Consider the following 27,365-nt stretch of genomic DNA (forward strand, 5'->3'; position numbering starts at 1 on the left):
TACATTATCACAAATACTGATGTAAGCCAAACCAAATGCTCCGCTCTCCGACACTGCTCCGTTGCTTTCCTCCTGAGCTCTGTTCAAGCCATGATTTTGCAGTGACCCCAGGAGCTGAGCCTCAAAGAGCTGCCTTCAGAGGGCTGTAGGAAATGACAGCTTCGGAAATGAGTACCAGAGTGAGGATTAGCAGGCTACAAGAGCAGCCGGTGCATTAGTGGGCTGCCAATTAGCTAACTGTATTGTATTGAACAAGGACATACGTGAGCAAGTAGTATCACTGACACTCCCTGGAAGAGATTACAAACCCAATTCAGTATTTTCTGAAATGTTTCTCCAGGCTTGATATTGTATTTTTTTCAGCAGGAAGCTGAACTGGCCCTATTTTGAGCAGATTGTGGAAAAGTGAAAGAAAAAAAAAAAGGGGGGGGTCAGGGGGAAGATTTGCCTTTATCATTATCAATCATGAAGACCCAGACAGTGAGAACAGCCTGTGCAGGTGGAAACAGAAGGGGACATTCACCTTTAGTGAGGGAAAACTTAGCTCATCCACATAGACTTCAAAAAAGCAAGCAGGAATTACTGGGTTATCTGGTTCCATCAGCTCTAACAAAAAGGTGTATCAGCAGCATAAGAAGAAAAGGTGAATATAGGAAAGCTACTTAGGCAAAAACCTCTGGTAAGATGCCCACTTCTCTCCCCTCCCCCCCAGAAAAAAGAGCACTCCTCATGTTGCAGAAAATACCCCACACACAGCCAGCTAACCAAGCATTTGTTTCTACTCATTCTGGCTTAGCCTCTAGATAAGAAGCCTACACACTCTGCTCAAACATCTTTGCAGTGCTTTTCCTACATGGTAGTAAGCACATGATTTCCCTGCAGCGTGCTTGGTTGTCTCACCTGGGATGTTGACTCTAAAGACTGATATTCAGCCTTTGGTGCTCCTTATAGACTGTAAAGGCAGCCTAGACTCAGAGCAGAGACCTGCTCTGCCTCAGGAGACTAGAAACACCTCGCTAAGTCTTGCACTATGGGAATATCAACAGCAACATTCCTATTAACACCTTCTTCATAGAGAAAGGCCACGTTGCTGGCGGCCTTAGTTGCTAGTACACCTCCAGGAAGGCACCATTAAGTATGCAGGAAGTCAAAGTTCCAATATTTAAACGTTTCATTTTCTAACTCCTTCTGTCTCTTCAAGCTTAATTAAACGAAGCCAGAGCAGGCACTAAGCACAGATTTGCTGGCAATAATCAGTGAGGCTGATTTTCTGATGCTAAATAAAGGTTAACAAGGCAAATTAACGATGAGATACAGAAGAGCTGTCAATCTCTAGGCATTTCAGAGCTGAGACAAGACAAATACATCATTGTGAGGCTTATTCCTTTCCATTAGGAATAAATCAACCATGAAACAAGAGCAAGAGTAATGCTGTCCTTGGGCAAAAAGCTGAGATTTGCAGACCCTCCATTACAAACACACATGCATTATACAATACAGCAGCATTTAAAATAAATAAGCAGCACAGTAAGGGATTACCTAAACCTGTTAGACAGATGATATAGGAGCATAGTGTTTTTCTTTTCAACAGGGAGTCACTTAAGCTTCCCTATGAGTGCATGCAAGATTAAATCTTTCCCTCTATCCAGTACAAGGCTACCAAAAGAGGACACGCTGGACCGCCTGTAACTACCCTAGCCAAACTCTGCTGCAAATCCTATACTTTCCATGTGTCCCCTCCTCTGCACAGGCAACTGCTATTCACCAATCACTCTGACGCTAACATCTTACAAAACCCCGAGTGCAGGCATTTTGCAACTCTTGCACTTCTCAGGATCTCACTCTTGGCAGATTGATGGCCTTTTTTTTTTTTCTTCTAATTCCCCCAGAATACACTGATTTCTCCTTTTTTTGGGAAGGGTCAGTGATGGAGCACATAAGCTGCACTTTCACTGCAAGCTGAGAAAGAGGATGGTCCTGCTGCTGAGGAGGTGGCCTAGCTTTGGATAGTTCTCTGTAAGACAGCTGAGAACCAGACCAATTCTTTTCATAGGAGGAGATTTCCCCTCCCCAGTTTCCAAGTCAGTTATTTCCCTTCCCCTCCCCCACCACCCAAATTTGAACAGCGTTTCCTTTGTCTGCCCCTTACGTAGACTTCCATTCTCTGAAGACAAGGCCTAAATGTCTAGCACAACAACACTCTGATCTCAGCTGGGCCTTAGGCACTGCCATAAAACCCAAACAGATTACAGAAGCATAGCTCTTGCAACATAAAACAGCTTGGATAGTAAATAAGTCTTTGGATAGGTCTGTTAGCTGCCATATTAATTACGATGTTGGAATGCTGTGGTTTAACAATAGCTTATATGGCCTAAAATTTTTTCCAAGACATCCCATTTCGTGCCTATTTGTACACATTTTTCAGGATAAGATGGAGTTCACTGCAATACTAACATGCTGGAGGTGCACTGTTGCATATACTTCAAGACCAACTAGATTACTAGCACATTTTAGGATGACTAGTGAATTGAAGTTTCCTCAGCATGCTTCCCTCACAAGGGCTGCGAGCCAGGGTTACAGAGTAGAAGGAACCCAAGCTGGGCAGAAAGTACATAGTTCTGTAGCTGCTAAATCCCTACTAGGGAAGAGGATTCCCCATTACCTTTCAGAGAGATCTACCCCCCACTCCCCTTGTTTGCATGGGCTCTTCAGCACACACCCCGCCCCAAAATTCTCAGACTCCAGCTCAGCAAGACATCATGCAGCCTGCAGACAGTAACCAAGACCACATGTTCTTTGTGAAGGATGGACTTCACTTCCAACTGGAACTTATACAGAGACCCTCAACACCAGGCATGAGGGTAGCCACCTCCAAGACACACCAGTCCCCTGAATAATTTCTTGGTCAAGCGTCTGGCTAGTAAATGACACCTCCTGAATGTTCAAAACTGCCTCCTCAAGTTCCTCGATGCCATGAGAAGATATAGCACAGCTCTTTCGTGCTTACAAGCCATTTTCACAATGATCATGCTTTTCTTGCCTGATGTATGTGTCACCAGTTGCTAATGTAGGTCAGTCGGGTTGCCTGGTACCAACACACGTAGTATGGTCTGGGAGAAAAACAAGCTGCTTGCTGTAGTTATTTGGCAACGGTCATACTATACTTGCAGTAATTCATGGTAATTATCAGTTAGCATTTTTTACACAGTATTAACTTGTTAGTTTTATTTCTCAAAACCAAGTATTCCCAATGTGCCCTGCTAATGAACAAGTTCATCCATATGCCAAACAATAACTGGAATTGGTTTAATAAAGTTTGGAAGTCAGCTTTACATGGTGCTAAAATTAAGGGCTTAATTCTCTGTCCTACAAAATATTAGATTTGTTGGTCATCTGCCAGCATGTTCTGGTGCTTGAGGATATGGTTTAGTGGTGGGCTTGGCAGTGATAGGTTAGCGGTTGGACTCGATCTTAAGGGTCTTTTCCAACCTTAATGATCTATGATTCTATGTTCTATCTCAACTCTAAGCTATGCCCCTACTTGCTAGTCCACACTTAAAGCTGAAGTAAAATGAAGATTCAAAGGAGATTTGAAATCTGGTCTGCCCTCTTGCATCTCACAGGCTGTTAATGCCACATGACCTGGCTCACCAACACTGTGCCTAATAACCTTTACCAGACTACTCATTCTAAGGAGCATGGCTTTCTTCAATAGCTGAAGATACAGTATGGAGGAACTTATGCCTGAAACACAGGCACCGGCCACCAATATCTGAGGAATTATCATACAGACATCTAACCTGCTTCCCAGGATGCTTGGTGAAGATTTAGGTGATGTGAAGGTAGAAAAATTCAACCTTGCAACATTCGTTGAATTAGATTTTAATTTTTTTTTTTTCAATTTCTTTACCTTTGAGCTTCTGCATTTACCTTGGCAACACCTTCCAGGAGCCCCCCCCCCCCCCCCAGAAAAAAAAACCAAGGATGGTCCAGAAAGTCCCAGATATTTCTGTCAGCCTATCACATCGGCAAGTAAGTTGGAAGGACCAAGCCAAAGCCCTGACCATCACAACCATTGAAACTATGCTCTGAAATTTGACTTCAGGACAATTTTTCTAGTTTGAGTAGAAGGCAAGCCAGTATTTTCGTGTTGCACCTCCTAAAGCCTGATAATATCTAACTCTATGAGTGGAGGTGATCTGCTTCTACCTGGATGCAACGAATGAGTCTCAAGAACACGTCTCCACCTTCCTACTGCAAGAAAAAATTAGTTAACTTTGCTCACATTTGTTTCTTTTAAGTCTTGATCTCTAAAGAAAAGATAATACTAGAGTAACCTTAGAGTTCAATATGACATTTGACATATTTGCTGATGTCACTTACAGATGTCAGCATGGCTATGACTTACTTCCATGAGCTGCCTCTCCCCCTGCTCCATCTCCCAGCAAATGCAGACACCCTCCCCCATTTCTCTTCATGGTATCTCTTTTCCATAGAACATAGGATAGGCAAAACTATTAATCAGTTGACTTCTCTTTCTTACCACTTTTGCCTCTTCCTCAGCAGGGCAGCTCCCTACAACATGGGACTGGATCTGTTTTCAAGCAGAGGAGAGACTGTGTCTCCATTTTTGGCTTTTCTTCTATCCAGAAGCAGCTCTGGGCTTGCCAGCACTGCTTCCCCACAACCACGAAAGAACAAAGTTCATCTTTCATGCCATTTCCACCTCTATTTTTACAATTGCAAAAAGGTTTGCACTACCGTTCATTTATAAAAGTAGGAAACTTCTTTTTTGACCTGGATTATCTGAGTAGGCTGTAGTCTCCTATTCAGTAAAGGTATTCAGCAGGGAAATGGCCCTCAAACCACATATTCTAGTCAAGTGTAGGCTGAAGCACTTTGCCTAGCTGAGGAGCAGAGCCAAGGAGTAACATGTTTAAGAGATAAAAACCCCACCTGTGTGGAGCCACTTATTCCTTCACTAAGGGCTATGCCTGTACAATGATGCCATTAGGCCTTTAACTCATCACAGCTTTGTGCTGTCACTTCCAGCCTCACTTGCTTTTTCCTTCCAGCTATGTCTCAGGTCTTTGGATGAGCCTATGCTTATTTATTCACAGCTTAGTTTTCAAATCTGAGCCAGAGCCAGCAAAGCTGAGTGGCTTCTCCAGATGAGGTCCTAGAAATTAGCTAAAAAGGTTTCAATACAGTGAAGTAAGAATGCTCGATTCCTTCCTCTCCAAACTAAACAAGGGTGTGCAAGAGGCACAGGAATTGCATAGCAAGTAGGAAAAAAAAAACCAAAACAACCCGAGATGAAGCCTTTATGACTGGGAAAGAAGTTACAAAACCTATTTCCAGCCCAAATATATAAAGAAATTTAAAATACAGCTTACCTATCTACCCCAAACATTGGGCTAAGGTCAGGGACTGGTTTCAGGTTGGAGTTCAGGGAATTTCTCATCTGCTGCTTAAAGTGACCCTTCCTTTCATGAGATGCTGGTAATCCTATCCAGTTGCAAAGGCAGCAACAGCAATAGAGGTCAAGAATAGGGAAAACAAGCACTGATAAGCATACTCTAGGGTATACATCTCAACTGCACAGTTTAGTTGCACTAAGTCTTAATACTATTTTTGGTCATTAGCTTCTGAGAAGCATTGCTAGGGCAGACTACATCGGTAATTTTATTTGTTTTTGAAACAGAAATATACACGCAGAAGAAGTAGCAAAGCATGACCCCAGATCATTGTTTCTGTGCCTGTAACTATACCATTTAAAATGAGATCAATAGAAAGCCCTACTTTGCAAGCAAGACGCCTGTCCTTAACCAGAGCCAGAAGTCTCAGGACATTTCATTTAGACACAGCAAAAGACTTTTTACAACAGAGTTGAGGTCTTGATTAAGAAAACCACCAAAAAGAAAAGTGGCTGACGCACCCCCTGCCCGCTCAAGCAAGCTGTAAGTTTGAAGCAAAAGAACAAAATGAACTTTGGTTTGACTCCTCTGTGCTCAGAATTACTCTGCGACAACTATTCCCTGCTGCCAACACACACTCTGGCTCCAAGAACGGGGATGACGGCGTCCAAGCCAAACACACGCGTGGCTGGAGAGACTCGTGGCAGATTAGACAGCTCTTTCTACCGATACATGAAATACATCTGGGGCACCCCGGCTATATTAAGGGCACATTCCTTGGCTGAGCTGATGTTTGTTGAGTACTGCTGCAGGCACCAGTGACGTTCATCTCTGGAGCACTGATATAGCACTTCCAGCAGCAACCCAAGCTGGCAGACGGAGATCCCTGGGAATAAGACTTGTGAAACACCCCTGAAGGGCTGATATTCTTACTCAGATTATCTAAAACCCAACGTGGAAAACATGCCAAAAGTATCCTTACTTTGAATCACAAAGAAGTGCTCAATAAGAGGCTGGATTTACAGAGAGCCAGCTGCAAAGGCAGTCCTTGGTCATCAGTGTCAAAAGCATCTTGAGGAGTCTACTCAGATCTACAGATATAACTGTATGTCCAAGTCTAGCTCCTACCTCAAAGTCCAATATTCAACCATGTTGTGCATCTGGAATCAGGCTGTTCCCATTCCAGACACAGTACCTCTCTAGAGAGTCTGTATCCTCCAGAGACCCAGGGCTGCAGACAGCCCCATTTCTCAAGGGTTTGGGTTGGTGGTTTGTTGTGGTTTTTTTTTTTTTGTAGTTTTAAATTTATTTTTTAAAGTTTTCTTTTAAAAGGGAACAGAGATATTAGAAACTGCCATTACAGTGATGGTATTATCTAATGATAAAGTAAAAAATAGAATATGGAGTTCCTTTATTAGCCATTTCGTTAAATATCAGCATTCTTTTACCCACTTTATAACTGGCTCATCAAGGAAGTATGAAAATTTACACTGAATTAGAGTTTAAGGGCCAAAACCAACCAAGTGTACCAGGCTCTCTTGGGTTTACATACCATGGCTTTTTCATGGATTTTGCAGTAAAATTTTCAACTGTAAAATATGAATGCCCGATTTAACATTAATAAGTACTAGTAACATCACTGCTCATGTAAATTGTAGGGTATTTGGTGGGGCACCAGAAGATTTAGTAAGGGAACAGTTATCTCTACCAGCAGTGAGCTCATGCCCATGCAGCACAGACTGGGCCAACAAGAACTCCAGCACCTTCCAGTCCTTCTTGTGCTAGTCTCGCCACAATGTTCACACTTTGCAGTGGTTTCAAGTTTCCAAATCAGAAGCTTTGCTGGATTTCCAGTTTCTAGCTATCCCCATGCCAGCGAAACAAACAAACAAACAAAAAAAAAATCAAAAAAAGATTTTGAAGAATTTTAGATTTTCCAGACTGCATACCAGGCTTAATTCCTTATTCTCTGTTAGTATTGTCTATGAGTTCACTTGACGATTTTCAGCTCTTCAGATTTACAGCCATTCCTAGCAAAGTATTTCATACACAAATAAACGCAACCATCCTTTTTCTGAAGGCAACGGGAAAATATATAGAAAGCACACAGATGTTTGGCAAGTACATCAAAGCTAGGCTAGTCAGTACAAAAACCCTCCCCAAAACCCCTGACGTTCTCAGTGATTTAACAATACAATCAAATTTTAAGTATGAACAGAGGAGGATTCCAAATGGGTATATAACATCTACAATAATAAATTAATTGGAACTGCACAGAAACCTGGACTACAGCCATGTGCTATATTAAACATCTTCATGCACCACTTCATTCTGTGAGGCCAGTCACACTGAGTCTGAGCAAATCTTTGTTTTTCACATTAATGTGAAATCAGATGAGGCTGGGCAGTGATATCAACTCCTGGCCAGTAGGTATCAACTTACTGTCTTTGGCAAAGTCACGCTCGTGTTCTCTGCGTAGTTGGAGAATATGGTATTTGGCTCTTCAAACCCTGTGATTCGCTGCTGACCCATGTCCATTCACTTAGATGCTCTTGGATCTTTGGAAAGCAGAGAGCACTTTCCCCTCCGACAATATTTCATAACTTCAGCACGTAATACCTTTTCCAAAGGAGGACAGATGTGCAGGAGTAGTTTCAGTCTTCCAAGAAGTTTTCCATTAGGAACTTGATTTTTCTCTGGCTGTGTAGTCCGACAGCATAACCACACCCCCACGCAAGGCTGGAGATGGGAGGTTGCTGCTCAAGCAATACTTGCTGCGAGGAGGCCATCCAGCTGAGGTACTGCCCATTCATGCCCTGGATTCAGATGTGCTGCTGTGAGGAGGCCTGCCAGCACACAGCTACTCACCCTTTTCTTTTCTGAGGAGCTTTGAAAAGGGCATCATGGAAAGTTAGCTTGAGCCCAGCTTGTCTTAAAAGGGAAATTTCAGCCAGAAGCTATTATATCAAACATTTGGGTTTTTAAGGGGTAGAGAGGTATCATATTGGGTTGTGGTGGGGGAATGGCTCTATTTGGTTTTCAGAATATTGTATATCCTAGTTACAAGAAAGCAGCCAGCAATAATACCTATCCCACTCACAGTTCAGGGTGGTGGGTTTGTTTGGTTTTTTTTGTGTGTGTGTTTTTTTTTTTTTTTTTTAAAGTTTTGCAGCCTTTGAAGAGGAGAGGGAGGAAGAAGATCCTGAGCTCCAAGAATCTCACTCTTAGCATGCCAAAACCATCAGTAGAAATGCCCAGATTTTCCACGACGGCTTGGACACATGCCACAGTAAAAGAAGCCACTTCATAGTAAGCTCCCATCCATTAGGAGACACATTTCAGATCACTCAGCTTTAGGGAGAAGTGGCTACTTCCCTCTGCTCCAGGGAGACCCAGTCTGTGTGTGAACTGCTCCTGCCCAAACAGCCACCAGGCTGTTCAGTCAACCTGGGTGACTAAGGACACAAGCAAGTCTGCTGTCATATTCCACCAGAAGGCATCAAATCCATGATCATGTTCAAGGTGGATTACTACGGCTTAAAGTAGTAGAAATGCTGCAAAAAGCCGAAGGGAAGAGGAGTTGATGGGAAATAGGACAGTTGTATTCCTAAGTCTCCAAAGGAAAGTCGAGTTTTCAGTAGGGATTTGGAAGCTAGAAGCAGAAACACAGCCACAGGTTAACTTTGATATCTGCATGCACCTTAGGAAGCGTTATTTGTTTCTGCACATTCCTATTAGGGCACACTATTTTTTGCTTACTCTCCATTTTTTTGCCAGGAAATCCTGATGCTGCTGTCACATGATTAAGTCATCGCTCACTAATTCAGCAGAAACCTGACACTCCAGTGTCTTTGGCTGTAGCCACTGCACAAAGAGCATTTGGGATCCTGTGGCATCCGACAGCTTTCCCCTCCTCCAAGACAGACGTTAACCAAAAGCCTCCTATCCAAAACAAAAAACACTAGACTGAACACAACCCATGTTCCTCCTATTTTGGGAAAGTCTGGGTTGGAAACCTAATTTCTCATCTTGAACCCATGTGTAGCTGTTTAAGTGTAGTTCAGGAGCCACATGACATTTACAACTTATTCCTGTGAATGCTATAGAAAACTAATAAAATAGTGAGAGTCATCAACAAAATGTACTACAAAATGCAACACAGAATAAGCTGGAGCAAACACTGATCATATTCATACCACTGCTGCCCACCAAGGACCTTCTGCGGCACAGAAGAGATGTCCTGTTAGGAAAAGGCAATGTAGTGACAAGTTGAAAGCTTGAAAACTCCAGTTTTATAAAGGGAGGCTGGGCATTCGTCTCCCATTTCACCTCAAGCCTGCTCCTCACTTCCATGAGGAACTGCACTTGGGTTTTCCACAGTCTCTGCCACCTTTTCAGAAACTAGTCCTGAGCAGAAATGTCAAGTTTGTGCTGCTGCCAGTTCTTCAGCCCCTACTTAGTCGCACCATAAAGTCCCCTCTACCTCTCAGTTCCCTTCTACCAGCCTTCAAATGGTAATTTCTGAACACTTTTGAGCAAAATTCCACCTACAAGATACTACTGGCTTTGAAATAGAAGACGACAAACAAACATCCCAATACAAACTGAAAGCACTTGCTCAAAAGACTCTACTACTGTCTGAATAGTTCTCCACTAGTCAACACCTTCCTTCCTTTCTGAAATGTACTTCTACCACGGTTCTTGGACCCCTTAAATCAGCAGCATCAAATTCCACTACAGATTCAGACTTTACAACACGACTTCAGTTCTCTAAGCACAGAATAAGAGTCTTGTGAGGTTTTGCTTCTGCCAGCATCCACTTCCAGGTTCTCCAGCTGCAGATACTGGAGAAACAAAACAAGATAGCTGTATATCAGCAGTCGGCCTCCAACACACTCAGGAGCTTCCTGGCTACCACTGCATTAGGAATTTCATGAGCTGTCACCGAACGAAGCTAGGTCCAGCTATGTGCCCGCTGATTTTGAACTGCATGGCTTGAAGCTGTACACATTCAGCAAAACAAACATCAAGCCCAGTCGGGCACCCAGTTAGAAGACCTAGGACAATCAGGAACTATTTGTGACCTCAGCAAAGCTGTTATTCACACCCATTCACTGGTGAAACTGTACAAGTCCAGTCAATCACTGTCTCAGCATTGGCATTCCTGAATGTAAAGCAACAAAAGAGCAGAGAAAGATGGATGGGTAAACATGACCAGTTACACAACTAATTTTCTTCCTCCACACTAGAAGTTAGTGTAGACACCAGAGAGCACAGGAAGCAAAAAATTAAGTAACAGAGAAAGAAGTGCATGATAGAGGAATACATTTGAGTTGCTTTACCTTTCAGGCTAAAGGAACCTACTGTAACTAATGCACCTGGAGCGTTTTCAAGGATGCTGGCCACATACTACAGACTTCATGGGATTAACACTACAGCCTGTTGGTTGAATCACTCCTATACCTTTCTTTTTTTATCCCACATTAACATCTCAGAAGTAAGACAGGAATGGATTGCTTGTAACACTCTCTCTCCCTTCTCTCCAAAAACTTGCAAAGGAGTTGTTACAAATTGGATATTACTGAGGCTACAGATACATTCCAGAGGAGTATGCATCACTGAAATAAAAGCACCTGAGTCACTTCACATCATTAGCTGTACTGTCTTCTGCCATTCTTTCTATGGCTATTTTTTATATCACAGATAGAAGTGGTCTGAAGTGTGAATTGGCCATTGGTAAGCATTTAGCTGAACCTCCTTATCTCTAGGAACTAGCCTTTACAAATCCACTTTCTCCTACAAAGAGTTACTGTTCAGCTTCCGAAGTCAAACATAAGCAGTTCTGACCTCTGTTGTGGCTCCAGTTGAACAGGGGTGACTACAGTTGTAAAATTTGCTTTCTTAAGTGATGGCTGCTTTTACCAATATAGGTCAGGATCAGCTACAGCAATCGAGGCTCTTTCCTGCCAACTCACTTGCAAGAAAAACATTAAGTACCAATGGATGGTCTGACTCTAGAGCTCTACCTTATAAGTGCAATTCTAGTCCATCCACCAAGACCTGATGAAGGCACAGCTCAGACAGCTTCAGAAAAATGCCTCAGCATCACATTGTCGAGGTTAAAGCAAAACTTCAATCCCACAGAAACATGGGATTTCTATTTCCTTGAACTGAGGTATGTGCTGTGTTACATTTCCTTAGATCAAAATGTGCTCCTGACAGGCAAAATTAGCAGAGTATTTAGCTATGACAAAAGATCAAAAAGCATTAATCACATGGGATTCTTCACAGAAGGTATAGGAGATCAGTGGAAAGGAACAAGAAACACAGCAGAATATGTTATACCCAGGAAGGAAGTTGCTAATCTCCACCTGCATTCAGTTATCCTCATTTCAGGCCTCCCCTCCCACACTCACTTAAGCTTCTTCCAAATTTACCTGGGGCCAGTGAGATGGTCCACTTGGGAGTCTGCTTAAACAAGAGGCAAAGAAGAAATAGAGAAAGGATTTGGGGATACAGAGAAGAATTACTAGTTTAGGCAAGTTTCAGCTGAAGCAGATGGTGCTCCTGATGTACCAGGACCTAGCACTGTTATTTTACAGAAACCAGAGTAGCTCACCTGGCAGCCTGCAGCCTTCACTAAGGTACTGATGAGTTTGGCCCAATTGCCATTTCTATTCCTGTCACTGGACTGCCCCAAGACACACTTGCTGAGCACAAGTGTGCAACCAGGCACTCAGCCTCTGCCATGTCTGCAAATAATGGGTGGGAAAAAAAGGCCTTTGTGCAACTCAAGCACACCATGAAAGGAGGTCTCAACACTGGTATCTGTCACAGCATTGCAGAGGGTGGCTACATCTCATCTGTAATGGAAGTTTCCCTGAAACCACCAGCATTTTCCCATCAATGCCACTACACAACAATTCCTGATAGCGGGAGCCAAATTTAAATCAGTGTCAGCAAGCATCTTGCAAGCCATCCCAGAATCACGCACATTCTGCGGAGAAGCGTCCTCACTGGGGGATGTTGGCTTCTATTTAGGATTGTTTGCAAAGGAGACTGGGGTCACATAGGGAAAGCAACACCCTTTCATGTGGCTGGCTGTCAAACCTGGATACTTCTGCAAAAAAAGAACCAAAAAAACTTAACTTCCCAGTTCTAAGTTGCATAGAAGGATTCACACACCAACTCCCAGAGGCTCATTTCTTATTTGATAACCAACAGGCTGACAGCCCAGGAAGTACATAGTCAGCTCCAAAAATACACCAAAGACGCCTGGAATGACCAAGTGTGTAATTTAACTTGTAGCTGGTACAGGAACCAGTTCTGCTTGCTGTGCTCAGGAGGAGCAAGAGGCATTTTCTATAGGGCTCAGTAATCCCATTTGTCTGGTGATGGAAATAGCATCCCATTTCTGGTCATTCTACATTTATTCAAGGACATTTTGGTCACAGAAGGTCTACTTGAAGCAAGGGAATAATTTGCAAGCTCATCCTGAGCACAGCACCATCCTGTAATTTTGGTTCTTCATAGTCTGCAGAGAGTTTCCTTCTCAATAACGATAAGGAATTTAAGTCTGTATTAAGAACAAAATCTCAAAGAAACTGTCTCAGATTCCTAATCCTGTTTTCAGGCAAACAAGCAAGCTTCACCTTCTCTCCCATGACTCAATGTGTGCAACTTTCCCCCCTCCCCACACACAGAAATGCAGATTCTTCAAAGTGGTTTCCAGGGCACTGAATAAATTGGCCTTGAGTTTAATCCTAGGGTTTCAAATGCTCAGGAATGATCTTCCCAGGTTCACGTTACCCGTCCTGAATCTCCAGCTATACTCAGTTAAGACAAATAGGTCAAGTCTCTCCAAGCAGGTTTTCCTCATGCAGGGAGGCCTCCAATAACATCAAATGCTATAAAAGCCCATGTGGGAGACCGAAGTGCTATTTATGAACTTACCAGTGTTCAAGCCAATGATTCAGGTTTAATATTAGATGCTGTTTATGCAATCCTAAGGTCACTGCTACATGGAGTACCCTACACCCCCCCATCATGTTTGATTAGGGATTGTGTTCAGGGCTTCCTTAATTTCATTTCAATTTAGCACACTGAAATTCGTTATTCCAATTGCCACATTGTGTTTGCAGTCACCTAGACTCCCTAAGAGTTATGGTCCTTTAAGTATACATTTCACCTGCACATATGGTCACCGTTTGAGAGTCAGCACAGTGCCTCAAGACCTGGACATGAAATCATGAAGGTGTTATCTTAGACTCATCAGACAGCGCAGACATGTGCCTGCCAGTGTTAGCCTAGCTAGTCAAGCTGCTGCTAATATGAATGAGCAACAACTTATTTTCTCTTTTATCCAAGTATCAAACCAGCCTGGGATTGTTAAGCAAACATATGGCAGCTGTATTAATATAGGAGCAAAGTGCAGCTAGGTGTGTAGCATGAGTGCACCCAGCATTGCCCTTACCCTCCAACTACTGGGAGATATGCTTGCATTAAACTGCATCCCACCAGCAGGCTTACCAGAAAGGGTGTTTGCACACAATGGGAGAGAGGAAAAGATCAGCAGGAGGTGGTTTGCAAACAGAATTAAAACAACTTTTCAAAGCAACAGGCTAGTGCTTTCCAGCATGCATTCGCATTGCGGGGAGAAATAGGAGATATAGACTCAAGTGATGTCTGGGAAATACTTGGCATTATCACCAAGTTGAAGTTAGAATACGTTGCCAATATAACTGCAGTCCAGTTTCATTTGAAAGAAAGTGATGTCCCATTGCATGTGAAACTTTCAGATGAAGTCACACAGTATCAAGATGCAAAAAACCAAACCGGCCAATAAAAATAGTAAAGAGAAGCCAGCCAGTAAAATAGAGATCCAAGAGAGCTCGTCTCATCCCCTGAGTCTTCCAGAACTGCTTCAGTTGATCCAGCCGTGAGCCAACATCTTTCTACCACAAAAATAATTAAAGTCTCCATCAAGAACGCTGGAAAGTCTGATGTCCCAGCCTGAGGGGCAGATGGGAAGAGCCGACATACGCCCCTCTGTCAAGCCACCCCCTAAATCTAATTGTATGATGAAATTCCTAAGCAAGACAACTACTTCTATAGGTTTTGCTTAAGCTGAAGACGGACAAGAAATTGGTTTGTGGGGAAACTCAACTCTTTTTAACACAAAAACCAAAAGAAAGGAGTTATGTTGCTGGTTGTAACTGAAACACGTCTGCTAATGATTACAGCCTTCATTTTACTGCCAAAGTATTATTAGAACTGCTTATTTGCTGTGCAGCTTGGGGAAAGAAAATCTCTTCCATCCTTTATTAATCTTGTCCTCATCTGACACAACAAAAATGCACCATCAGTCTTTTGCTTACTTAGAAAAATGGGCCTGAAAGTCACCACAAGAGCCAAAGCCTTTGTGTATAATTACTTTCTTGATTAACTGGAACAAAGGGCGAAAGACATCAGTCACTATGCATTAAGTTTAGTATTTCAGGTTTATTTAAAGCCATTTCAGTGACTTGCTTTCTCTAAAAGAAATTTTGATATAACAAAAACCTATGAAAACAATGCTTTTTCTTTTTTTAAAAACAAGGTAGTCACGTCCCAAGGAACATAGCCCACAAGGTATCTACAGGACTCATTGGAAGGCCTCAGTAATATCCTTGTATCTTCTTGGCTTCAGGTAGTTTCTTGCAGCAGTGCTGAGCTGGTGACCTATTTGGCCAATATAGGAAACCCAATCATTAGAAAGTTTATGTATTCTAATACGAAAAGCAGATTTTCCTTGGAAACATTTTCTTGGGGCAGGTTTCAGGGTCCAAAAACTGGCAGTGACTGCATAAACAGAGGAGGTAACGAGTAAAGGCTCCAACCAGGGATGCTGTGTAAAATTTTTTCCTTTTCAGCCTGCCATCCTAGGCTCCAAACAGGGTATGCAGTGGAAACAGAATTTAACTATCTGCCTGAGTACAAAGTCTCAGCATAGCAGGATTAGATGAGAAGGGAAAGAGGAGGGAAGTTGCAGGCAGCTGGAAATTTCAGAATTGAAGTTTTCAGAGGCCTGGTAGAATCCATTGTTTAGGAGTACCTGGCTGTGTTGTATGGCAAACTCAAAGGTAGTATTACTTGCTGTCTTGGCTTTCCCATGCTTACTGATGTGCCCTGCTCCTCTAAGGCTAAATTGTCTTTTTAGACAATTAAATCTTCAAGTCTGTGGTTTCAGTGGCCACATCCCACCCTCTCCCCAGCAGCCAGACTAACAGGGCAGTCTCAGAAGTCCTGGAGCATATTTCAAGCCCACAGCTACCAATCATGAAGTCCAGACGGACTTGTTCCCACTTCTGCTCCTAGAGGGGATCTTAAGGGTCTCAGCCCCTTGGATATGGGGAAGTCAAAACAGCAGCAGATAAGAAACAATCTTTGCAAGGGCTGACATTGACTTTTTTTGCCCTTTGAACTACACTCTTGGGGTTTGAAGACAAGAAGTCTCTACACGTGCTGACTGGGCAACCATGTGGGACCTCTTTCAATCCTGCCTGTGTGAAGGCTTAGCCCCTGCAAGTAGGCTTGCTCTGCGGGGTCATGCAAGGTGGGGGAATTCCTCTCTCTGGGCTCCCACTCCCATTTCTTGAGAACTAGAGAACTGTAGAACTAAACAGGTAGTATTTTGTTCCACATCAAGCCAGGTGGAGGGAAGTGTAAAATGGAACCTGTTTTCTTCAGTGGAATGCTTAGAAAACAGCAATTGGGAAAAACCCAGCCCTAGAGATGCGTATTTAATACATCTGGAGACTTCCTATTCTCAGCAATAACCCTTCCCCCCAGCTTAGGGAAATTTGGGGATGGGGGAGAGTTGTCCCACAGAGACAGGATATCAGCTAAAGAAAAGGCAAATGAATGCAAAAGTCAAAGTGGTCGGACTTCAGATGTTTCCATAAAAAGGAAAAGACACCCATGTAACTGAACTAGCCCTGCTAGAATACCAGTTGCCCAAGATCAAGATAAAAAATGGGAATGGGACTAAAAAAAGTTAATATAGAGCACACACTATAGCCCAAAATATTTGAAAAAATATGCTCTGAAGGGATGATTTCAAATTGGAAGTTCAGTTTTATTGTGTGTCCATCTGGAGAGGTGTTCCTTTAAAACATTTTAAAAGCCAACACTACATAGAGGGGAGATCATGCTTGACCAAACTGATAGTCTTCTACAATGGCATGACTGGCTGGGTCGACGAAGGGAGAGCAGTAGATGTTGTCTATCTCGGCCTCAGTAAGGCATTTGACACTGTCTCCCATAGCCTCCCCATAGGCAAGCTAAGGAAGTGTGGGTGATGTGGAATGGATTGAGAGCTGGCTCAACGACAGAACTCAGAGGGTCGTGATCAATGGGGCAGAGTCTGGATGGAGGCCTGTCAGTAGTGGTGTTCCCCAGGGGTCTGTGCTGGCTCCAGTCCTGCTCAACATATTCATCAATGAACTGGACAAAGGGATAGAGTGTAACCTCAGCAAGTTTGCTGATGATACCAAGCTGGGAGGAGTGGCTGATACGCCAGAAGGCTGTGCTGCCATCCAACGAGACCTGGTCAGGCTGGAGAGCTGGGCCCAGGGGAACCTCATGAAATTCAACAAAAGCAAGTGCAAGGTCCTGCCCCTGGGGAGGAACAACTCCAGGCATCAGTAAAGGCTGGGGGCTGAACTACTGGAAAGCAGCTCTGTTGAGAAGGACCTAGGAGTGCTGGTGGACAGCAAGGTGACCCTGAGCCAACAATGTGCCCTTGTGGTCAAGAAGGCCAACAGTATCCTGGGCTGCATTAAAAGGAGTGTGGCCAGCAGGTTGAGAGAGGTTATCCTCCCCCTCTACTCTGCCCTAATGAGGCCACATCTGGAATACTGCGTCCAGTTTTGGTCCTCCCCAGTTTAAGGAGGATGTGGAACTCCTCAAGCAAGTCCAGCAGAGAGCTAGGAAGATGATCAGGGGACTGGAGCATATCCCATATGGTGAAAGGCTGAGTGGCGGGTTTGTTTAGCCTGGAGAAGAGAAGACTGAGGGGGGATTTCATAAATACCTACAAATATCTAAAGGGTGGGTGTCAGGATAATGGGACTAGGCTGTTTTCGTTACTGCCCAATGACAGGACAAGGGGCAACAGGCACAAGTTGGAACACGGGAAGTTCCAGCTGAACATGAGAAAAAGCTTCTTCCCTGTGCGGGTGCCAGAGCAGCGGCACAGGCTGCCCAGAGAGGCTGTGGAGTCTCCTTCCCCGGAGACATTCGAAACCCACCTGGATATGTTCCTGTGCCCCCTGCTCTGGGTGTGCCTGCTCAAGCAGGGGGTTGGATGGGATGATCTCCAGAGGTCCCTTCCAATCCCTACCATTCTGTGATTCTGTGATCTGATAGGTGCTATTAAAGAGGCGAATGCTTTTGAGGAATATTTCGAGGAATAGAGGTCATGACCCCATGACCTCTATTTTGTCCTTATAATTTGTTAATCATTCTTCTCCTTCTACAGGAGAAGGAAAAGAAGCAACATTGCTTAGAAAATAGTAATTTATTTCTTACTACACTGAGAACTTCCATGATTAACCCGAGGGAACAACAGTACTAAACCTTAGCAAGGCTTTATGAATGCACTAAAAGTCATTATAGTACGACATTCAGCTGCCCTCATCTCAAGTGGGACCCAAATAATACAAGCCACCAATCAACTCCTCCATCCCAACAAGCAACACTTCCCTACTAGCAGAGCTCCAGAGCGGTCTAGAGGTGTCCCAGGAAAGCTTCAGCAGAATTAGGCATTGCAAAGGGCATAGTGTTACCAGACAGCTGTATTTCAAGTGTTCATAATGAGTTTGTCACCAAGAAGTCAGATCAACTACACACTGCAACTCAAAGCTGGGCAAAGGAAAACCACGCAAGGATGTCTATGAAACATAGAAGGGCTTCGCAGAAGACACAGAAACATCACAGCACAATTAAAGGGACTATCTCTCCTTGTCACAGGGCTGGAACAAGTATTCCCAGCAGAAAAGCAGGAGCTGACCACAGTCCCTTTGCAGAGTCACAAAACTGCAGGTATTTCAGAGGTGGCCATGGAGAACCACCTCATTTTCCAGTGACAAAGGTCAACTACAAACACCAGAGTATTAACAACCCTGCTTTGGTTTTATCATAAAGAATTATCTTCCGAGCTCTTAAACACAGAAACAAATATCTCTTGCCATGTAAGTTACTAAATGGGGGAGAGAAAAGCCGTTTAGACACCACAAGATAGCAGCATGAATATTACAACACATTCATAATTCAAGCATTTTGTCTTACGCAGCAACCTCCCAACCTCAGCTAAGATGCTGGTGTGGTGATGCTCAGGCAATAGGCAGGTCTAGAAACACCAGTCTGAAATGCTTATCTTTCAAGCCTATGTACAGGGCAGCCTTGAACTGCAGCTCAGAGGTAACCACTTCAGAAATGTTGTGGCGTGCTTCCTTTCTGGGCACAGTAAAACTAAGTTCTTGAAACTCAAATGAGGGATTCAGCCATACCAACATCCTTTGCCTGCTAAAGTTAAACAGTCAGAAGAAGGAAGCAGCCACTACCTCTTTACACTTGCAGAGGCGCACATTTAAAAATCCAATCAGATTAGAAAAAAGGCAAGAAAGAGACGGATCAGAAAACAGCTTACAAAACAGAATCACCAGAGAGGTCAGGGTAGGCTGTCAAGGGCTGCTTCTAGCTTAATACAGCTGCTAAAGTCATTAGACAGTGTCACCCCACCCTTGGGCTCCCAGGGGCAAGAGCAGAGGAAGGAGGGCTCCTCCTCATCTCCTGCTGACCCAGCTGTTTCTGGTGTGAGTGTAAATTCTCTCCATCGATTCAACATTTTGCAAACAGGCCACTGGAAGAGGGAGTGCCTGTTTGCAGGGTTGGTCAGGCACTGTATTCCCAGAAAGGAGCTGTTCTCCAGTGAGAACTTGCCTAGAGCAAGTCATTGCATGCAGTTTTACCCCTCTGCTCTAAGCTTGTCTCAGGCCTCCCCGAGAGCCAGCACAGAGTCTGGCTTAGTCTACATGTTTCAGTCCATCCTATCAATATACCATTGACTCAATTTCCATTGACTACTTTAAAACAAGGCACTCAGGCTCCCTCCATAGACACCAGCCTCCAGATAGCCAAAAGTTTAAAATAAAACTCACCCTATGCAATCAGACACACCAGCAGGATGCTTTGCTTATACTGTTGCAAAACAAAGCAAGAGAAGAACCAACATTGATTGCTGCCTCCAGAAAGCCTGAAGACAAAAGACACTGGCACTTGCTTGTCTCACTGCAGCATCGAGCATTCTTACCCTCACCACAGATATCTCAAACTCTGCCTGCACAGAGAAGCCTTCCTCCAGCCCTGAGCTGCAAGATTCGAAGGAGAAAAGTGTCTCTGCTTTGCCAGCATTATCCCTGTTTGGAGGGAAAACTTCTACAACCACTGTTTTTTAGGACATTCAACAACTTTCCAGTAACGCCTAGCCAGAAATTCCTAATCACCCACCCTGCCTCCTCAGATGACCTGTGTTTATCTGCCTTAGTACATACACTCTGTGCAGAAAACTGTAGTAGGGCAGGAACTGATTAATAAGTGGATCAAGTATCTACTGCTACAGGGCTGGTGACAGGCCCAGAAAGGCTGGATGCATGTCAAGGCAACACTGCATTCGGAACAGGGCACTGGAATCTACAGAGCTTTGTTTTTGAAGGAGTTTGGGGTTATCCTTCCATAACTCTCTAAGCAGATAATAAGCAGAGCTGAGTTCAAGAACACTGGTGCATATAGGAGTAGTTACACAAGGTATCCCAGGTATTTAGTGGTGGCCACTCACCTAAACCTGTCTTCTGGAATGAAGCCACCGGTGCTAGAGGAAAAGTGGTCAACCTACATAAGTGTTTCTCCTCCTCAAACTCCAGGCACATCTCAAGGACTGATGAAGACAAAAGGTCCACGGGATAAGGGAGTATTTACTTTTTGTATTATGACCACACTCTCTTACAAGATTTAAAATTCAAAATTCAAATTCATGCTAGGAAGAAATGGAAATGCAAAGTGCAGTAGCTTTCCCAGAGCAAACAGCAGGGCAGACGTACAAACAGAAGTCAACTCCCGAATCACCTCTGATGGACCACGCTCTCCTGAAATGCTTTGTAAGGAAAAAATTAGCTTTCCAGGGAAAGCCAGCATGCACAATTGCACCTAAAATAAAGCATGATGTTGGCAGTAAGGCATACTGTCTCTGGCAACACATCCAACCAGTGGCTGCACAGCTATTGACATTTCACAAGCAGACATGGTATCTGCATTTGCCATTTGGTATAGGGCTACAGTTGCATTTGAAGCCTAGGACACTGCTAGCATATCACTTATCTGTTAGAATAAACAGAAGAATGCTGGATTTTTGCCAGATTTTGCAAGATGATAATACTAAAGCTCAGGGACATTTGCTAGCAGTGCGCATAGTGCCATGCTCCACCCGTGTACAAAGTGGAGATCATGAAGACAACATTCTAGAGAAAGGGGCAAAGCAGATACAAGACAGAAAGAGTTGTCTTTACAGAATTTAAAACAAAAAACCCACCACACTAAAGAAAAGGGACAAAAAAACCCAAACCCAAACAATGCTACCTGCAAAAGCAGGCATGACAGAGGGGATATAGGGATGAAAGGTGATCCATGAAATGAAAAAAAAAAAACAACCCCAATTTCTCAGTTTCTGTCTGGACCGCTTTAATGCTGTGTCTTTAGTCAAGATGCAGTAATTCATGAAGAAAGTAAACCTGGCCCAATTTGATACCAAGTAAATCCACTTAATCCCAGAAAGCAATGCCTTCAAATAAAGCATGCTGTGTTTCTCATGAAGAGGCAGAAGCCAAACTCAAAAAGCCCTCAGTCTAAGAGGATGGATTTTGCAATAGGGAAGCTAGTGTATCCCCAGGAGTCAGAGTCACAAGAGAGCTATGACCTCTTTATGTCTCCCCCCCAAAATTATGACTGCAGCCAGCGAGCAGCACAAGTGAAACCAAATGGTGATGCAGAGCCCATTGCCAGGCTCACACTAATCTCCAACACTGTGGACAACCAGAAAGTCCCAAGACCCCTAAGCCAGGCCGCTGAGACAAGCAGAGACCTTCCTTATGGTGATACTTCAGTGCCATGTCCCACATTCCAGCCAGGAGAAGGGCAGCTTCCCTTCCCAGAGATCCCTTTGGGTCCTGATAAAGTTACACTAGCCATAGTAGCTTTGTTTCACATATTGCATATACTATAATATTGGAAATTGGTCTGCAGTTACGTAATTGCAAAGGAAACAGCTATGGTCCCGCTCAGCCCAGCTGAAAACACCATCCCACAATGCTTCCACGGCAGACATGGCTCCTGGGGGCTGCAAGGGAAAAGCCCCCATCCTGCCTGTGAGCAAAGCAGCAACAGCAGAGGCAGAGGTGATTGGGAATATGCTTATACTTCACTGTTTGTCAGGTTTTCCATTGCAAACACTGCTGCATAGTTTATAGCTTGACCGTTTCAAGCCACATCCACACAAAACTTGGCAGAGAGGGAGCTACTCTGGCACGGTCTCTCCTCCTCCTACCTTAAAGAAATCTGTGTCAGATTCCTGCTTTCAAGTCACAACATTTGTTTTCTGCAGCAGAAATACATTTAAGTCATTCCACAAGGTTTTTTAGCTAAGATTTAGAAGAAGCCTATGTACTTGACAGACAAGACTCAAGTCAACTATTCACATTGCTGTTCTGAAACAGTTCAGAGATGTTTAAATAGTGTTGGATGGTGCAAGTTAGTTGCATGGTGCATTTAAACAAATCACAGTCACTTCCAACAAGGAACACAACCATTAACTTCAGCCTGTTCCCAGGCACCATCTGGAGAGACTGTAAACCTGTTTGCTTCCTTATGTATTTGTGACCATTGCTACATGCAGATTTACCATCTCAGCTGAGGGGAAGGAAAAAAAAAAAACCACAACAAGAGATAAATACCCATCAGATATATCAGGCACACTGTGGGTCTTCTGCTCTTGTAACCAGAATTCAGAAGGTCTGAAGGACAATTTTTGTTGAGCTAATATAGGTATTTGCTACAAAAACCAAGTGTCAAAGTAGAGCTGGTACATTACTAAATAATTTATTCTGAAGTACAGAAATCCTACAGATTTTTCAGTCTAGCAAGTTTTGCTTCTGTGGAAATTGCAGCAATCAGGTTACAGTGACCCACGGGCTTCGTAACTGAGATGAAGGGTTTCAGAAATCATTCACCACATATGCTGCACTGACCTTGCTTTTAAGTCATAATACTGAACCGAAGTTGCAACTTGAAGTGATGTCCAAGTCATAACTTTCATTGGCCCAATAACAAAGACAACCTTATCCAACTCTTAGTGAAAGTGGAAAACTAAGTATGAGGCAAGGCCCGACCTAATGGGTTTGCACATATCTGACTGAGATGCCTTAAATCCCATCACTGATATGGGAAAAGTAACACTGAGTAATACTATGTAGTAACTGCAACACACTGTTACTTAAGATGAAGTTAACGTAGCTTGATGATAACCAGGTAAGACTTTGATAAATAAAATGCCAGATATTTTTTCCCTTCTACCTCTGGCGTATACACTGGCCTTTGAAAGCAGAGTGGGGTACACAATTTGAAGGCAAGCAGAGGAGATGGTAACTCTAGCTTAGACCCTAGAAGCATTCAGAAGAAAACATCCAGCAGGACATGAAACAGGCACCATTGCTTGGAAACAACTTTCGAGCCTCCCTGTGTAAAAAAGCAGTATAGGGCCATCTGACCAGTAAAGTGAAGGTGTTTCTTTCCTACAAAGCCATGCAATGGATCCAAGTTAAGGTTTCCCCCACTCGGGGCAGGGGGAACACAACACCAAACCATTTAAGTGTCCCTAAGCATCAACATGCAATCCTATTCAGGCAAGGCTTTTAAAAATCAAGCAGTCATCCATGCTATGCAGTATATACATTCATACATATCTAGCTTCCCCGAAGTAAAGTTAAAAAACCCAAACCCAGACATATGATATGCTATATGCATGCATACACACAAGGAGATTTGAGATATTGACTCAGCAGCACACCCAATGCACACTCTCCAGTCTCATGGGACTTCTCAGCCACACAGCTGACAAGTTATCAAGCCATTCTTCCTTCCTTTCACTGAAGGAACTGTCCCTCCTGCAGGTGACATCCAGAACGCCTTTGCTTATCTGGATCAGAAGAAAAAGCCTGATTTACACAATCACAGCTATAGTTTCACAACACTTAAGCCAACATAGCCATGCAGTCAGATGAATTACCACATATGTGCATAGTCCAATAAGATTTTCTTAAGTAGCATATCCCCATATTCTTAGAAGTTATAACCACATCTTCCAGGCATGCTTGCCTACACTAAACAGATACCCAATTCAACCAACTGAAGAGTTTAAAAAAATTAACACTTGAATAACTTTTGCTAGCTTTATTACATGCCATTTATAGGTATATCTTCATCTGAAGAGACAAGAAATCATATTATTTAGTAGTTCCTGTGGAATCCCCAACCTAGGAGGGATGAGAGTGTATGTTTGGAGTCCTGTTCTTGGAGCAACTAAAACATGAATTCCCTGCCAGAACAGTTTAGACAAGCATCTAAAGCAAATGATGCTCTCTCCATCACCAAATCCGTGGTTGTTTTTTTATTTTTAATATGTATCTATCTCAGTATTTAACTATCTGTACAAATATAAAGGACAAGATCATAACACGGAGTTTGGTGCTTCAGACTTCTTTTCTTGTTTATATGGACAATAAGAAATCTGGCTGCTAAGCATCAGAATATGGTCTTAAAAACTGTAATCCAAGTTCAAGAATGTTTCCTTAGAAGAGTCACATTTCTGGACCCAGTAATTAAATTCAAACCCTGACACTCTCCATTTATATCTCCACATACCACATGGTTCAATACAATATAATGTGAACTATGCAAGGCAGAGGCACCACATTAAAAACACAAAGAAATTGTAATTTGGAATTCAGACACTTCTTGCATTATTTAACAGCCCAATTCCCTTGGCTCCATAAGCCATTTTCCAAGACAGGGATGTCATGGATATGAATATAAGTTGCCACAATAACCAGGCTTGTTCTGACAGCAGTAACACCCATTATTGACAGTGAGGAGCCCTTGGGCTTGGAAGGGAGGATGCTTGTCCACTAGCCCAGACACAGTTTAAGAAGTGAAGACATTCCCCCCGCCCCCTTCAGTCATAACTATTGCTTTTAAGTGGGGCAGGTGAGCATTTTGACTTCTACTAGCTTTGTAAGTGACACAGTCAATACCCAGGAGACAGGGATTTCTGTTCACACTAGCCAGTTCATTTCCACACAGTATCCTTTTGGACACCGCACTAAATCACTGGCCAGCAATTGGCTGCATTACTTTGAGCCAAACAAACATCAGGCTTTCAAACAGCAGAGAAATAATCATTCCATTACAAGAAAAATAAATAAAAATTTACAATGCGTGGTCATCTCTGTGGATAACATGACTCAGAGCTCTGGAAGATGGATTCAAGTCCCAGGATCAGGGTGTCCTGGTTCCCCCAAGGTCTGGCATGCCCAGCATGCTCCAGAGCCAGCCAGCCATGACAGCCCTGCATGTGGAGCTACGACGACATCAGCCTTCGCTTGGACGGCTCCAAATGCGAGCAGCTCCTCTGGATGAGGGCACACAAGTCATGAGTGGGATGGAAACCAGTCCTGGACAAGAGTTCTGGATTAACATACAAGGAGCACTAGTGGGGAGGAGGGGGATGCTGCTGAAGACAGGCAGTTATTCAAACCAGCTACTAATCTGCTCCAACCACTCACAAGTAGAGTCTCCTGCATTTGTTCAGCCTGACCCAAAGCTACCAGACATTCGAGAGTTAAAGTACACAAACAACATCTATACAAACAGCTTGCCAAAAATCTCATTTTCCAAGTGGAAGCTCGTTATTCCAGGGATGGCAGAAGGGATTTCATCTTGCTTTTACATGACTTGCTCTGCCTCCTTGCCTCAAAATTCTCCAATCAACACTTCTGCAAGAAGTTTTGAAACTGTGCTTGGCCACGTATTTATCTACGCACATTCTCTCCCCTCCCTACTGAGCTCAGGCCACAGGCTAAGCTGTCAAGCCAAGTTTCATCTCAAGCAATTTTTAAACACTCATCCTATAAATCCTCCAAAAAGGGAGTTAGTAATGGAAATGCTGACAGAGACTTGAAGAGACAGCAGGGCAACTATGTCAGTCTACTATACATCAGCTTCATTAGCTGCAGATCATTCTCTCCTTCACCCTCATTTTCCTTTAGCCATTAGCTACTTCAGCTAATTAATGCACAAAACCTATGAAACATTCTTACACTAGAAGGCAACATTTGGCCCTAAGCCCAAGTCAACATTAAGAAACTTCAACATCCTCAGCCAGACATAGTAGCTGTACCAGATGGAGCTAATGTACAGCTAAAAGTCGTGATGAGGAAACTGAAAGAAGAGTAACACATGCAAAAAATCAGACCATTGGAAGAGGGAAAAGCAGCAAATGTGTCTTACCGCTTTCGTTTTTCTCTATGACATCCACAACCTCTCCAGCCTGGAGGCTGATCTCAGAGTTCTCCTGCTTCTCATAGTTGGACACCACCACATATTGCTCCAGGATCATGGGTTCGGAGCTAGCATCAGCACCTGGGGAAGGGAAAAAGCAAGCCGTAAGCCAGCTTCCAGCCATGGCTCCTCGAGAGCGACCTCCGTCCATCCGATTCACGACAGGCCAACTTGTCACCAGAGCCAGGCAAATCAGCAAACAACCTTGGCTCGCAGCATATCCCCAAATGGCTGGCCATATAGAAACAGCCTCCTCTGGCCCACAACCCAGCAGCACAGAGGGACATTGGAGAGAAGAAAAAGAAAAAAGGGGAGGGAAAAAAAAAATACAAAAAGGAGCCGAAAACAGTAAATTATTTGCAAAGTTTCATGATGGATTCTGAAAATAAACCTCTTCCCAACATGGTTTCCACACTCCTTGCTCCCATTCAGAGAGAAAAATCCTGGGCAGAAGCAGCATAAATCCACAGCTGAGCCATCCCCCCAGTAAACCCAAAGAAAAAAAAAAAAAAACAGCTCTCCCCTTGGCGGCTCAGCTCCTTCTCCACTCTAAAGGCTTGAGCTGAAAGTCAAGAGGGGGCTGTAGATGCCAATCATATTCGTCTGCACTGCAGCCCTTAAATAGAAACACATGAGTGGGATTGAGAGAGAGGGAGGTGGGGTGGAAGGAGAGAGGGGAGGGCGGGGAAGAGTGTTTACTTGAAACAGAAGAAGAAAAAAGTTATAGTGCCAGATCCTTGCTGAAACACAGCCACCCCCCGCCTGCCCCCCGCCAGCCCCGCAGTTCCGCATTCCCTGAGGCAGAGCAGCCCCGAGCAGGACAGGGGTACAGCGCACTCCAGCTTCCCCCTCTCCATTGCCCTTCGGTGCCTTTTTGGAGCCCTTGGAGCCAACCTCTCCGGTTGTTCGGTTTCTCTTCGTACTGAGAGTTTTTGGCTGCCAGAGCCATTTATGAATGAGAGTAGGCTCTCACACAAATGGGGTGAAAAAATGGGCAAAATAACCATTCTCCTTCCGTCCCCCACACTCCTGGGGTTTCCTCTTGGGTTTTTGATTTCTGTTTGTTCCACCCCCTAAACCAAATTGTGCATTTCAGGGTGGAGCCGTGTGGCAGGGACGCCGCTGTGCCAGATACGGAGGGAGACCTCCCTGCACTGCCGCTTGCCGTACAAGACACATCTCTGCTCTCTGGTGCAACGTAAACAGTGCGGCTGGGGCCTCTGCATCCCCAAGCCCAGGCAC

The 27,365-nt window shown here is 43.8% G+C and overlaps 1 protein-coding gene across 5 annotated transcripts in view; it reads right to left on the reverse strand.

Moving 5' to 3' along the window:
* Positions 1–27,365, reverse strand: part of SH3PXD2A (SH3 and PX domains 2A) — a 261,018-nt gene that overhangs the window by 40,980 nt on the left and 192,673 nt on the right. For 4 of the 5 annotated variants that reach the window (XM_075108103.1, XM_075108101.1, XM_075108104.1 and 1 more), the window contains one exon: positions 26,073–26,204. In XM_075108103.1, the coding sequence (XP_074964204.1) occupies positions 26,073–26,204 (132 nt within the window). Of the gene's footprint in view, positions 1–26,072; positions 26,205–26,960; positions 27,121–27,365 lie in introns of those variants that run through there. The other variant, XM_075108105.1, reaches the window with a different exon arrangement.

Source organism: Phalacrocorax aristotelis, chromosome 12, assembly GCF_949628215.1.
Source record: "Phalacrocorax aristotelis chromosome 12, bGulAri2.1, whole genome shotgun sequence".
Classification (NCBI taxonomy): domain Eukaryota; kingdom Metazoa; phylum Chordata; class Aves; order Suliformes; family Phalacrocoracidae; genus Phalacrocorax; species Phalacrocorax aristotelis.